The 14,623-nt window shown below is 47.2% G+C and overlaps 1 protein-coding gene across 2 annotated transcripts in view; it reads left to right on the top strand.

Moving 5' to 3' along the window:
• Positions 1-14,368, top strand: part of Flvcr2 (FLVCR choline and putative heme transporter 2) — a 61,321-nt gene extending 46,953 nt beyond the window's left edge. The window contains exons 5-10 of one of the 2 annotated variants that reach the window (XM_059279937.1): positions 2,644-2,747; positions 5,893-6,003; positions 7,185-7,290; positions 7,580-7,691; positions 8,396-8,451; positions 13,700-14,368. In XM_059279937.1, coding sequence (XP_059135920.1) covers positions 2,644-2,747; positions 5,893-6,003; positions 7,185-7,290; positions 7,580-7,691; positions 8,396-8,451; positions 13,700-13,768 — 558 coding nt within the window. In that variant the 3' untranslated portion in view covers positions 13,769-14,368. The remainder of the gene's footprint in view (positions 1-2,643; positions 2,748-5,892; positions 6,004-7,184; positions 7,291-7,579; positions 7,692-8,395; positions 8,452-13,699) is intronic. The other variant, XM_059279938.1, reaches the window with a different exon arrangement.
• The last annotated feature ends 255 nt before the right edge of the window (positions 14,369-14,623 follow it).

The raw sequence follows: 14,623 nt of genomic DNA on the forward strand, positions 1-14,623 counted from the left end.
TAGACCTCTCTCTTTTCTGCAAAAGACATATAATTACCTTTTTCTTTTTTCAAGACGGGGTTTCTCTGTGTAGCCCCAGCTGTCCTGGAACTCAGGACAGGCTAGATTCGAACTCACAGAGATCTGCTGCCTCTGCCTCCTGAGTGCTGGGATAAAAGGCGTCTGCTACCACCTTCCAGCTCTTTTCTTTTTTGTTTCTTTTCTTTCTTTCTTTCTTTTTTTTTTTTGAAACAGGGTTCCATTATACAGCCTTGGCTGGACTGAAACTCACAGAGATCTGCCTGCCTCTGCCTCCCAAGTACTGAGATTAAAGGCATGTATCACCACGCACAGCTATAATTACCTCTTGTAAGATTATTTTTTAACACTAGAGAATAAGGGATGGAGAGATACCTCAGTCAGTGCATCAGAGCACTAGCTACTCTTCCAGGGGACCTGGGTTTAGTACTCAGAAAGCACAGGGTGGCACACAACCACTTGTAACTTCAGTTCCAGGGAATTGGAGACCTTTGACTGGCCTCTGCAACTACTGGGCATGAATGTGGTATACATAGGTACACGCAAGCAAAATACTCAAACACAAAACAAAATGAAATAAAAATTTGTATAAAAAAAGACTAGAGAATAAGTATATGTATGCGTATATTTATATCTTATTTATTAAAAGGGCAAGGTTTAATTTTGAACTCCTATATGTTCAGTTAAAGAGTTTGGGTTTTTTAAATTTTTATTTTTATTTTTATTTATTTATTTATTTATTTATTTATTTATTTATTTATTTATTTTGTTTTGTTTTTCAAGACAGGGTTTCTCTATGTAGTTTTGGTGCCTGTCCTGGATGGCCTCGAACTCACAGAGATCTTCCTGGCTCTGCCTCCCAAGTGCTGGGATTAAAGGTGTGCGCCACCAGCGCCCAGCAAATTTTTATTTATTTTTATGTGTATGTCTATTTTGCCTGCATGAATGTCTATGCATCCTGCATGTACCTAATGTCCATGGAGACCAGAAGAGGGCATTACATCCCCCTGAGACTGGCATTACAGACTTCTGAGCTGCCATGTGGGTGCTGGGAACTGAACCCTGGCTTTGGGAAGAGCAGCCAGCTCCTCCCAGCTCTTAACTACTGAGTCATCTCTCCAGCCCCAGCATCTTATTTCCTATTAATTTCCTCCTCCTCCTCCTCCTCCTCCTCCTCCTCCTCCTCTTCTTCTGCCTCCTCTTCTTCTTCCTTCTCTACCTCCTCCTCCTCTTCTTCCTCTTCTTTCTCCTCCTCTTCTTCTTCCTTCTCTTCCTCCTCCTCTTCCTCTTCTTCCTCCTCCTCCTCTTCTTCTTCCTTCTCTTCCTCCTCCTCCTCTTCTTCCTTCTCTTCCTCCTCCTCCTCTTCTTCCTCTTCTTTCTCCTCCTCCTCTTCTTCTTCCTTCTCTTCCTCCTCCTCCTCTTCTTCTTCCTTCTCTTCCTCCTCCTCCTCTTCTTCCTTCTCTTCCTCCTCCTTCCTCTTCTTCCTTCTCTTCCTCCTCCTCTTCTTCTTCCTTCTCTTCCTCCTCCTCCTCTTCTTCCTCTTCTTTCTCCTCCTCCTCTTCTTCTTCCTTCTCTTTCTCCTCCTCCTCTTCTTCTTCCTTCTCTTCCTCCTCCTCCTCTTCTTCTTCCTTCTCTCCCTCTTCCTCCTCCTGATTCTTCTTCCTCTTCTTCTCCTCTTCTTCCTCCTCTCCTCCTCTTCTTATTTTTTTATTATTATTATTATTGACAAGGTCTCTCTATGTAGACCTGGCTGTCCTGGAACAATTAAAGCATTTTAGAACAATGTTTCCAGAACCAGTAAGGCTGGATATCAGGAAAGCGATACTGAGTGTCATAGTGTCAGGAGCACCAAGGCCGTAGATGTCACACTTGCAGGGGCAGAAGCCACCATTGTTTGATGTTCCTGTTTTCAGAGCTGGTTCTAAGGTCCTGTCCTAGCTCTGTCTTTAACAACATATGCCTGTGACCTTGGGCTAGCAGGTTAATCTTACTGTGCCTCAGTTTCACATCATCAAATGGGTACAAACTGACTCCTAATGGTATGGTGGGGATTATGAGAATTAAATAATAACGTCAACAGGAGTGCTCAACACGTTTTGACATTGCAAAATGACATTGTTATCTACAAATGTGTCAGGCCACATTCATAGCCATCCTTAGATGCATGGCCACAGTTAGATCCACTTGAAAAATAGAAGGATGAAATAAATATGTATGTTCTAGTATATTTTCCCATCTATAAAATGGGAACAATGATATATAAGATTGAATTGCTGTAAGGATTAATTTTAAAATATCGGGGCTGAGCATGGTGGTGTACCCCTTTAATCCTAGTAGTTTGGAGGCAGAGATAGGTAGATCTCTGTGAGTTCAAGGCCAGCCTGGTCTACATACCAAGTTTCGGTCTGGACAGGCTTACATAGTAAGACCTTATCTCAAAAAAAAAAAAAAGTAAATAATATATCTGACTGACCCCAGCATACAGGGTCATAAATACACAGCTGGGGTATTATTGTGGGGGAGAACAACTCTTCTAGAATTTTCCCCAGGTTGTTGTCTGAGCCTGGTATTTGCAGAATACTAGCTGTAATGGATCCCACGGGGTGGTCTCTATGGTTTCCCTAGGGTGAAGAAGTGAACGCTGGACGAATTGGCCTGACTATCGTCATTGCAGGGATGTTTGGAGCTATGATCTCAGGCATCTGGCTGGATAAGTCCAAAACCTACAAGTGAGTGACTCTTTTTGGATCAAGAACCAGGGAAATGACACACTTCTTAGGAACATAGCTCGACAGCTTTTGGGGCGGGGCAGCAGCCGGAGGTGTGAGCAGTCAAGCCGAGGGATGTAAGTTCCTGCTTTCTGTGAGTCTCAGTTTCCTCATTTACAAAGTGGAACTCATCACTCACTCTGCGGGGTCTTAGCAAGGACTAGGAAGAGTGGACATGAAGGCTAGCGTAGTCCTTCTCCCCAGGCCGTCTGCCTAAAGCCTCGTGGGAAGAAGTGAAAATAAATGTGGAAAGGAGACCTCAGGGGTTGGGAGCTTGTGGAGTCCCCGAAGAGTGAAGAGCAGGCGCTGTGACTGCCCATGCCCTTGGCTGCCCTGGCCTAACTGAGCTTTCTGCGTTTTGTTCTAGTTTGCAGAGCATCTTGTCTTACAATCGGTTTTTTTTGTTTTTTTGTTTTTGTTTTTAATCTTGTTTGCAAATATCGTGATATGCCTTGGACCTGACTATCCAGTACACTCTTACGAGCCCTGAGTGGTCGTAAAAGGTTTCAGTATATGCCAGCCTAATCCTGGCCTATAAACGCAGAATCCTCACACCCTGCTCTGCAGATGCCCATGTAGTAGAAGGGTCTGCTTTGTGAGATACAAGCTGGGGGTGGGCGAGGTGGCTCCGATGATAGAGTGCTTGCCATGTAAGCATGAGAGCCTGAGTCTGCACCCCAGGATGCACATAAAAGGACACGCACGCACGCAGGCACGCACGCACGCACGCACGGTGACATGTGCTTGTAATCTCAGGCCGGGAGGTAGACAGGAGGACATCTGGGATTCAGTGGGCATCAGTTCATCGGCCAGTTGAGAGTCCTACTCAGGGCCTGTGTATGCCAGGCAAGTAATCGAGTGCCGAGCTACATTGCCGGTCCTGTTCTCCCCTTCTGGTTGTGACTCTGCGGCAGGGCTCCTCCCCCAGAGGGTGTTCAGTAAACACTAGCCTCCAGGCAACTGCCAGGATGCTCCTGCCCTGGGGTAGGCAGCGCTCCAGGCTGCTTTGTCGAAACCTCCAAAGTTCCCAGTGTCTGGAGGCAACAGACAGTGGTAGACCTGTTTTCTGCCACACAGACCCACTTCTGTGAGCCTCTGGGCAGGTCAAATCTCACTTTGGCTGGCCTAGTCAAAGGCCAGCTGAGGCTGCTCCCCGGAGATGTGGCTTCCCGGCTTACTACAACAAGGAGTCCGGCTCGGCGGCGTAATTATTGCTGGTGAAGCTTGGCCGCCTCTCTGTCTCCGTATTATAACAACTCCGTTAGTTGCTTTTTTCGGCCAGATACAAAAGCACTGAAGGCTGGCCACCCCCGGGCAAGAGGACAGCAGTGTCCCTTCTTCCAGGGCTGGCCCTGCAGCAGGAAAAGGGAGGGGTTGGAATGCTGGCTTGGCGGGGTCGTGGGCAGCCAGAGGACTTAGAGGAATTAGAAAATACAGTGAAGGCCTGGGGAGGCTCTTGCTCTGCCCTCTTCAGGAGCGGGTTATAGCCAGTTCTTAGTGTCACTCAGTGTCCAGAGCCAGCTGTGAATCAGTTCTCTTCCTCCCCAAACTCCTGGACTTGTCTACCCTCAGTGAGAGGCTGGAAACTGGGCGTTGAGGTCTGTTTATCTCAGGCTGGGACTAGGGCATAGTTTTGTTTTGCTTTTTTAAGTAGCCACTGTATGAAGGTAGAGTTGTGGCTTACCAAACACAGTAAAACATTTTTTTTTTAAATTATCTGATGAATAGAATCATTGAGAATGCACATGTTCACAAGCATGCTTTCTGAGGGTGGTGGGAATAGAGGGAGTAGATCGGGGTGAAGGGAGGAGGTCCCTCCTTCTCAGAACCTGGTGAGGACAACATCTTCTAGAAGCGTTGTGCAGGAACTCCCGTAACATAGAGGCTATGGCTTTGACCTCTCCCCCAAATGCAGCTGCGTAGTAGATTATTATTCTGGTGTGCAGCTTGAGATAGTGCCAACATTTCAAACTCAGTTCAGGGGCAGATCCTACCTTCTGCATTTACTCAGCCCATTAGTGACTTTAAACACACAATGAAGAACCTCTGTTTCTTCATTGGCAAGATTAAGGGTTGCCAGAGATTTCTTTGCAGGGTTGATTTCAAACCATGTAAAGTATGTAACAGAATCCGAACTCCAATAAAATTATTAGTTTCATATACCATAACGGGCTTGCTGGTGTCCCACTGTGTTCCTGGCTTCAGAGGTGACATGTAAAGGTTTTGAAGGGTCACGTCTGAGTCCTGGTGCTCGTGGCAGAAGGACAGAAGGGTGTGGTGAGGCAGCATCCTACAGGAAGTGGTACAGGGAGCAAAATGCAGGTCTGTTTGCAGGAATCAGGGCCATAAGATTTCTGGGTGGCCAACACTGTGAAGGGAGGGTGTGGAGGAGCGTGGGAGAGGCAAGCCTGACTTCAGACCCAGCACAAAGAGAAAGGCCGTGGGGAGTAGGCGGCGGCTTCTCCCTTTGGCTTTGGAGTCAAGCACTTAGCTCGGGATTAGAGAACATTCTCTTTCAGCTCCATTGTCTGGAGCAGAGTAGTTCAGATTCAAAAGATTCAACAGGAAAAGCTGTGCAAAGGGCCACGGAAGAACTTACCAGAGGGAGTCGGCAAGCCAGGCTACTGCCCAGCATTGCTGTGGGGGTTTGGGACTTCATACGCAGCAAGCAATATTGAAAGCTTTGAAGTAGGCTTGACCATCACCACCTTGACTACAGCTGATGCTTGTCTTGTCATCCACCCCACCTTCTTTTTTTTTTTTTTCCTTGGTGGGGGACAGAAGAAGGACAGGGCTGTCCTGTTCTTACCCATGGATGGGACACAGCAGGTTAGGTTTGTGGAGAGAGCATGCAAAGCATGCATCCAGCTAGTCTTATTCTTTGTAACTTTGATCATGGTGTGATTATTTATTGTAAATGAATAACTGTTAGATTAGTGTTCCTCACCTACACGGAGACACTTTTTTATGAAAGCAGATGTGCCAGCACACTGCAGAGAGTCGTTAAGAGAAGAGATGTTCAGTAGATCCTCGTGGAATGAACAGATTAGCGATGGGCGCTGTTAAAGTAGGATACATGACTCAACTTCTTTGCATTTATCCATAGGCAGACAACCCTGGTAGTGTATATCATGACTCTGGTGGGCATGGTGGTGTACACGTTCACCTTAAACCTGGATCGTTTATGGGTAGTATTCATCACTGCTGGCACCCTGGGGTAAGTTTCATGTCTGACCTGTTTAATTGGAAAACACATCCCCTGGCTCCTGGAGTGGCCAGTAGCCTAAGATGCAGTGCATGTCCCCTTGGCTGCCTCCTCGCTGGCCTCAGGAGATGTGGAAATGGTGCTGAGGGGTCTTGTTCATACTTGAAGCATAGGCCAGGTGGAGTGGTGCATGCCTTGAATGCCAGCACCCAGGAGGCAGAGGCAGGGGGATCTCAGTGAGTCTGAGGCCAGCCTGGTCTACAGAGTGAGTTCTAGTTCCCTACATAGCTAGGACTATGTAGAGAGACTGTCTGAAAAACAAAAACAAAACAGAAAAACCCAAAACCACAAAAAAAACAAACCAAAACAAAAACTGAGTCACCTCAGGGAACTGGGCTGTCCTGCGGGATGGAATGAAGCATGGACATGAAGATGTCCCTTCAAGACATCTGGGATGCTAGGGAATGTTCAGTGACTCCTGGTGCAGGGCTCAGTTCTGCTACCAACTGTTGTTAGAGCCATGCCTGCCACCTAATGCTGAACTTACGTCTCCTCATCTAAAAATGAAGTGTGGCCAACTTTGTAGGGAGTTAGAAGGAAGGAGAGAGGCCATGGTATGAAGACACAAGGAAGCCTGGTGCAGGTGGACGGAGTTAGAACTTGCATTTTCAGACACATTAGCTGAGAAAATGCACAGAGCCACGGGCCTTTGGCAGGGACGTTTCTGGGCTCCACCTCCCAGCTATTTTCCTTCAGGCCATATGAGCTGTGGGAGAGATATCCGGGTCTCAGTCCTTCTCAGCTGCCTCCTACTGGGGAGGAAATAAGGAGAACGCCAAACTCCTTTCAGGCCCCAGAAATCCATGGCAATGTAGCCCAAAGTCCAGGGACTTCCCCGTCTAACTCAGGGCCTGTGGACCTAGACCACATATTCTCAGCTGAAAGTGAACCACACAGGTACTCTTGCCCCTTCCATAAATGCTAACGTGTCATGGCTGGCCTGGGAAGAGCATGGAAGACATTAGAGACCCACTGAGCACAAGGCCTATATGTCTGCAGAGATCTCCCCCTTTTGGTGGATGGATGGATGGCTAACCTGATAGGAAGAGAAAAGCAGGGTCTCAGGGGAAAGGTGGGCTCCCCACCTTGTTCTGGAGAGTCTCCATCGTCTTGTTCTCTGGTCTGGACTTCAGCTTCTTCATGACTGGCTATCTACCCCTGGGGTTTGAGTTTGCTGTGGAGCTCACGTACCCAGAATCTGAAGGCATGTCGTCTGGCCTCCTCAACGTGTCAGCACAGGTAGGACCCTGTTTTCTCTTTGTTCCTTCTTGGCTGTGCTTGCCTTACAGTGTGGCATCTGTTGTTGTTTTTTTTAAAGACAGGGTTTCTCTGTGTAGCCCTGGTTGTCCTGGAACTCACTCTGTAGACCAGGCTGGCCTCGAACTCAGAGATCCACCTGCCTCTGCCTCCCGAGTGCTAGGATGGAAGACTTTTGTGCTACCACCGCCCTGCTCGGTACGTCACCTTAATCCTTCCCAAGGCCTCGTCGATGAAGCCCTTCTTTCCTGCCCTCTGTATGTTCCTCCAGGTCTTTGGGATCATCTTCACCATCTCCCAAGGCCAGATTATTGACAACTATGGAACCAAGCCTGGGAACATCTTCCTGTGTGTGTTCCTTGCCCTCGGATCAGCTCTCACGGGTGAGTGGAGGCCTGAGAGCAAGATAAGGTTCAGACTACATACGGGATATTGCCTGGTGATTACGGTGGGGAGCACACACGTGGGGGACAGATGGGAGGGCTTGATGGCTCTCCGTCTGGGATATCTGTGTGCATGGGTGAGTGGCTTTTGGCATCAGAAGGCCCATGTTTGATGTTGACTTCCACAGCTTGTGCCAGTGCACTAGGCTCTGGAGGCCTTGGATCCCAATTTGTACAGTGAGGATTTGCTGGTGGTGGTTAGCACAGCATGGGGAATGTTCCTTTTAAGAGACTCTTAAGTGAATGCCAGTATCATTAACTGGCTTCTGCCTTTCAAGGACAGCAGTGACCTGGAACTTTTTTTTTTTCTAATTTATTTATTTTTATTTTATGTGCATTGGTGTTTTGCCTGCATGTATGGCTATGTGAGGGTTACAGATAGTTGTTGACTGCCACGTGGGTGCTGGGAATTGAACCTGGGTCCTCCGGAAGAGCAGTAGGTGCGCTTAGCTGCTGAGCCATCTCTCCAGCCCCAACCTGGGACATTTTCAAGATGAGTGATGATACCAGCTCCATCTGGGTCTGAAGTGGGATCGAGATAGCTGTGATCAGGAAAACGAGGGTCCCTTGTGTTGTCTGAACTTACCCAGTGGGTTCGCTTGATGACTCTGCTTTGCTTTGACTCCCTTCTTTTTTGACCTCAGCTTTCATTAAGGCGGATCTTCGGAGACAGAGGGCAAACAAGGATGTTCCTGAGACTGTGAGTGTGTGGGAGCTTGGCAGGGATAGGCTCTGGGTCCTAAGCCTTTGATAAGGATGTGGCAACAGAGGTGGGGCTTACCAGCTCTCAGAGAAACTGATTTTTGTGGCGTCTGTGAGACCAGCTCACCTCTTATAAACTTGGCATCCAAAGAATTTCCTCATGGGCGTCCAGTATTGCTCCTCTTTCTTGGAATCTTCTTCCATTTTCTTTTCTAAATTCTTCGAAAGATTTATTTTTATTTATGTGTATGAGTGTTTGCCTGCTTGTACATGTGAACCATGTGCATGCTTAGCTGCCCACAGAGCTCAGGAGACGGCATCATATCCCTTGGAGCTGGAGTTGCGGGTAGTTCTGAGCCACCGTGTGGGTGCTGGGAACCAAACCTGAGTCCTCTATAAGAGCAGCCGGTGCTCTTAACCACTGAGCTGTTTCTCCATCCCCTTTGACTTTCAACCAGCCCCCAGTCTCCTTGTTACGTTCCCCAGAGTATTATTATCATCATTGCTGTCAGAAACTGCTAAACAGCATCTACTCTTGTGGTTCTGAGCCAAGTCTCGGGTCCTTGGTTTCCCTGTTATCAATTATCAATATCAGTGACTAGCAAGGGAACATAGGCACCTGGATTGATCACTCTGTGACAGTGGTGGTGACAGTCTCTTAGGCAGAGTTACAGGGATGGAGCCAACAGGTTGCCAGAAAGTTCTAAAAGGGCAAGTCAAGAAGGAGAAGCTGGAGGCAGTGAAAGAGGGGGCGGGGTGGGGCCAGCAGTGTGTTCTAGAACAGAGGAGCATTTTCCATCTCCCCCAGTCAGCTGGAAACCACTTTAACCAAAATGCTAGGTTTAAGTCTGAGTGGGGCCTCAGTGGCGGAGTGCTTACTTAGCATCCGCAGAGCCTTAAGCTCAGTCCCCAGCATCACATCGGGGAGGCAGATTCGAGTGAAGATGAAAGGTATTGCAAGTGTGAGGAATCAAAGTAAGATATTTGTTACACACACACACACACACACACACACACACACACACACACGCACACGCACACGCACGCACGCACGCACGCACACATACCATTAAACTCACTATAGACATATATCCTTTGTAGAAAAACTGAAAAAAAAAAGCACAGCAAATATACAAGAGTCTTAAAATCACGCTGTGATTCTATCACCTAGAAACACAGTATTTACCATTTACGCGTGTCCACGCAGTGGATATGTGCATATACACACTTTTTGTCTTTTTCATGTGTATGCCTGCTTCATGTGTCGGGGTGGTTGTGTGCCTGCATGAGGAGGCCTAAGGTTGGCATTAAGAACTTTCCTTGGTCATCTTCTACCTTCTACACTGAGGCAGAATCTCTAGCTGAACCCATAGCTCATAGATACAGCTAGTTCGGCTAGCCAGATTATTCTGGGGGTTCCTGTCTCCACCTTCTGAGGGCTAGAGTTACAAGCGGGTCACCACGGCCACCCAACCTTTGAGTGGGTTCTAGGGATATGAACTCGTGCCCTGATGCTTTTCTAGAGGATGCTTTAGCCATTGAACCAGCCATCTCTGTCTTGGTTTTTGTTGGTTTGTTTGTTTTTAGACATGATCTTATCGTTTCTGTGGCTGGTCTAGAACTTACTATGTAGCCCAGGCTGGCTTCAAACTCAGAGTGATCCTCCTGCTTCAGCCTCCTGTGAATACAGGCATGAGCACCATGCCTGGCTTTTTCCCTCCCTCCCTCCCTCCCTCGCTCCCTCCCTCCGTCCCTCCGTCCCTCCCTCCCTTCCATCCATTCCTCCTCTTCCTCCTCATCCTCCTCCAATAGACTCTATTCTAATTACTGCCACACCCCAAGGCTACTGGTCTTCTACAATCACTTTTAACGACTTTACACTGTTCTTTTACGTGAGTAAGCTTTGATTTGTTTAACAGTTTTCTGTTTGGACCTTAGAAGTATTTTTGATTATTATAAGCAGTATTATAATTAGTGGCTGGCTAACTCGCTCCGTTTGAGTGTGGTGTTAATATTATTATTACTCAGGGCTCTCTGCAACCACCAGACCACCACAGCTGGCAGAGTAAATGACCTTAGGGAGGAAGGTAGGCAGTTTGGTTCAACATGACTAACCAGCATTGGGGAGTGTGACCCTGAGGAGTTTAAGGTTTATTTAAGCACAGCACAATTTGGTGAAAACTTCCCTGGCAGTAAATAACTCAATCCTGTGTGTATAACAAAGCATACATAAATCTCCTCCAGGAACATAGTGAGCTAAATAAAGATCAGAGGTGATCACACAAAACTCTTCATAAAGTACATGTGACACTTCCCATAAAGATGGGTTCTATAAACTGACTGAGAAAAATGAGCTTATGATAAGGGTTTGGGGAGGATTCAGTGTGGTCACAAAGGTCACTAGGCTATTAACCACACCCACTCCCAGCCTTCTGGGTGGATTGGGTAATGCATTCTCTCCCTTTGGAGGGACAGCCCTGTGTGTTTAACGTTTCTGGTTCCCTCAGTCCTTATCTGTGAGTACAAGGACCTCTGTGCCGCCTACATTATAATAAATACTATACGGATTAATATGGAAGCTGGGTTGCTGTGTTAAGTGTACAGTATTTCCTGGAAATATGGATCAGCTGTCATGCAGTGCCGTGGGTATTCAAGGCTGTGTGCTGTCTAACAAGTGAGAATCTTTAGTTCTTTACTGTTTGGCTTCTGATACCACATTCTGGAGTTGGCAGGGAGCAGATCGAAAGGGGAGGAGCCTATAATAGAGTGTTTACCGGGAGAAAGCCTGGGGGTAGGAATGATGTTATCTAGACCTGTGTGAAGAGCAAAGGCCACTGTGGACATGGGCTTTCACTGTGCTGTATTTAAGGAGACACAATGATTTAGGATACTTTGGCCAATAAGGATATGATAAGGTGTCTGCAGTAAAAAAGACTTTTGGTGAAAAATTTTTAATTGGGACTGTGATTTTTGTGTCATGTGACATGAGTTTTTGCTGTGTTTAAGTTGGATGATAAAGGCAAATGAGATATGAATAAAAGATATTTACATATTACATATTAATATGTATTAAATATCAGTACTATAAATAGCTGATCATACTGTATCCCCAGTTCATTTACCAGTGCTATAACCTATGGACACATATGTATCTCATTTTCTACTCTGTATGTTTGCTTAATATAGGTAGGGGTTAAAGAGATCACTCTTCAGTTAAGAGTATGTATTGTTCACACAGAGGGCCCGAGTTTAATTCCCAGCATCCATATCAGGCAGGCTACTAGGTTCTGTAACTCCAGCTTCAGGGGATCTGATGCCCTCTTCAGGCCCCACTCACTTGAACATACTCTCATACACTATGAACATAACTCTTTTTTTAAAAAAAGATTTATTTATTTATTATGTACACAGAAGAGGGCACCAGATCTCATTACAGATGGTTGTGAGTCACCATGTGAGTGCTGGGAATTGAACTCAGGACCTCTGGAAGAGCAGTCGGTGCTCTTAACCTCTGAGCCATCTCTCCAGCCCTACTCTCATACACACACACACACACACACACACACACACACATACACACACACACACACACACACACACACACGCACGCACACTTTTTTTAAAAGATAAACTTCATCATCAGTTATACTCTATGCCTCCCATCTGCAGACATGCATATTTCCATCTTGTTTACATTTTCAGTTGTTATAAAACTTCACTCTTGGTGGAGGCAAATCCTTGTGCATTGACTCAGTTTGTCAGTCAAGTGGAGTTGTTGGCCCGGTCTCCTTGAGGATAGAATACTGGAAAGCAGCACTGAATGGGCCTAGGTGCCTTAAGTTCCTGGAATGGGGCTCACTTATATAGTATCCCCATTTTGTATCCTTGTATTCTGGTCCTCGCTGGCATCTACAGCTACTTAGGATTAAGGGGAGGTCAGAGGTATGCTGGGGCTGACAAGAAAGAAGCTACAGTGGCCAGTACACCCTTTGTCTGGAGCTCTGATCATTACATACCCCAAGGCAGTCAGTGTAACTCAGAGACTTGGAGACAAACACATTGTTAGGGAGGACAGGGCATGTATCGGGTCTGACTGCATCTGCCCTTTCTATCCGTCAGTGAGATGCACTGTTTGGGTAAAGAGAGAACTTAAGGACAGAGAGAATAACTCCACCCTGACTGTGAAACCTTGGGTGCCCATTTTTCTTCCAGCACCCGGACTGTAGATGTGCCTCCCTACTCCTCACCTATTTTTCAATGGCAGTTTTGAGGTGGTAGCTTCGGAGGAGACAGGCATGTGGACATTGTGTGTGTCAAATGCAGAGAGTGACCAGGTCAGCTGTGAGTTGTCTGAATGAAGGTTACTAATGGCTGAGGCAGGCCTGGTGCCCAAAGGCCTGCGAGACCCAGAATAAGAGGGCTGGGTTACTACGGCTGTGGCCCTTGCCATGGATGGGACCCAGGCATTCCTGGGGACAAAAGCTCTATTTGTTCAGCTGGCATTGGCCTCTAGCTTGGCCCTGCATACACTCCACTGGGCCTTGAGCAGGGCTGGCTCTGCAGTCCGTCTGTGTTCAAGGTCCTTTTGCCAACTAGAAGACAGCCAAATGCCCAAGTTGGCAATGTGTACCAGAGACCCCACGGAGAATTTCTAGGCCATGCTTAATCCCAAACCCACTTAACAAGTGTGAGCCAGGAGACTTCCTATAAATGAATTCCATGCCATATCCTTTCCCCCCAAAAAAGCCAAATCCAAACTAGTTCCCTCCGAAGAGCTTCTATAGTGTTTTTCTCTCTGAATACATATAACCGCACAGCCATTGAGTTCAGCTGTACAATTAAGCAGGGTGTCTTAAAATTGCTTGATGGCATCCATTCAATGGACATTATAATAACCCTCATCCTGGGGGCTGCCTCCCAGTGGGGCTAGCTGGAGAGTCTGAGGGAGCTGCCGATCTGGAACCTGGAGCAGCTAGCTGATGGCATGGGGAGGTGAGTTTGGGGCTGTCAGAACAGGACACTGGCTCTGTTCTCTCTGATGAGTGGTAACGGTGGGGGTCAGTGTATGGGGGGGTACACTCAAGCTGGGCTTCTTTCCTTGTGCCTTTTATTTGCTCTGGGGGTGGGGACAGTGGGTAGCTTCTTACCCTTGTACTCACAGTCATCTGTCATGGACAGGGATCTGTTTCAGCCAGGGTGGAGGAGATGTTTTAATCACAGGACTTCCTGTTTTCTTTGTCTTCTAGAAAGTCCAGGAGGAGGAAGAGAGCAATATCAGCAAGGTCCCCACCGTCGTGTCTGAGGCTCGTCTCTGAGAGAGACAGAGACAGAGAGAGAGAGGTGGCAGAGACTCAGGAACAGAGACACTGTTAGCACCTAGATCTTCATGGAGAAGCTTCTAGAGGAAGCAGCCAGAAGATTTGTGGCTTGCAAGGCTGTGCCTATGCCCACTGGGCCCTACCTGAGAACCTGGATGGTTTATTTGGGGGAAGCCTCACCTCTCTCCAGATGTAGACTGGATTCTGGTCTCCTCTCCCTGTTATGTCCTGGGGCTAGTGTTGGGAGAGGCTGGTGAAGGGTGTCAGAGTTCATCCTTGCTTGGTCCCTTGCCTTTTTATCCTTTCTCTCGTGGAGAATGCTTGCAGAATTATCCTAAGAAAGCTTATTCAGGATATTAACTTTTTCTAATGTCTTAAGACTTATCCACACGAAGCCCAGTTCTCACTGAGAACAGGCAAGGTGCTCTGCCTGGGGGTCACGATGAGGAAGCACCAGGGTCCAGCCTCCATCAGAGCCCGTCACTCCACAGAGGCAGCTCTATCAGGACTCTTGGCCTCGGCCAAACACTGCAGTCTCTCTTCCTACCTTCTTTTCTGAGAGCCCAGACAAAACACCAATAAACCAGACAAAACCTCTCTTGTAGCCGGAAGGAGAAACTGGTTGGAGAGGGCTCCCTGTGTAGCACGAATTCTAATTGGTCTTATTAATAAAAACCTGGAGCCAGATATCAGGGTAGATGCTGAAAGATCAGTAAAGGAGCCAGCCACTAGAGACTTCTTACCTCTACTGAATCCTCAGGTCTGAAGGGGTGAGATCCTGTCTCTGCTAATCCTTAGACTGAATGGTCTGAGATCCTGTCTCCACCCACCTTATATTCCTGTCTCCACCTC

Source organism: Peromyscus eremicus, chromosome 14 (genome assembly GCF_949786415.1).
Source record: "Peromyscus eremicus chromosome 14, PerEre_H2_v1, whole genome shotgun sequence".
Lineage (NCBI taxonomy): Eukaryota > Metazoa > Chordata > Mammalia > Rodentia > Cricetidae > Peromyscus > Peromyscus eremicus.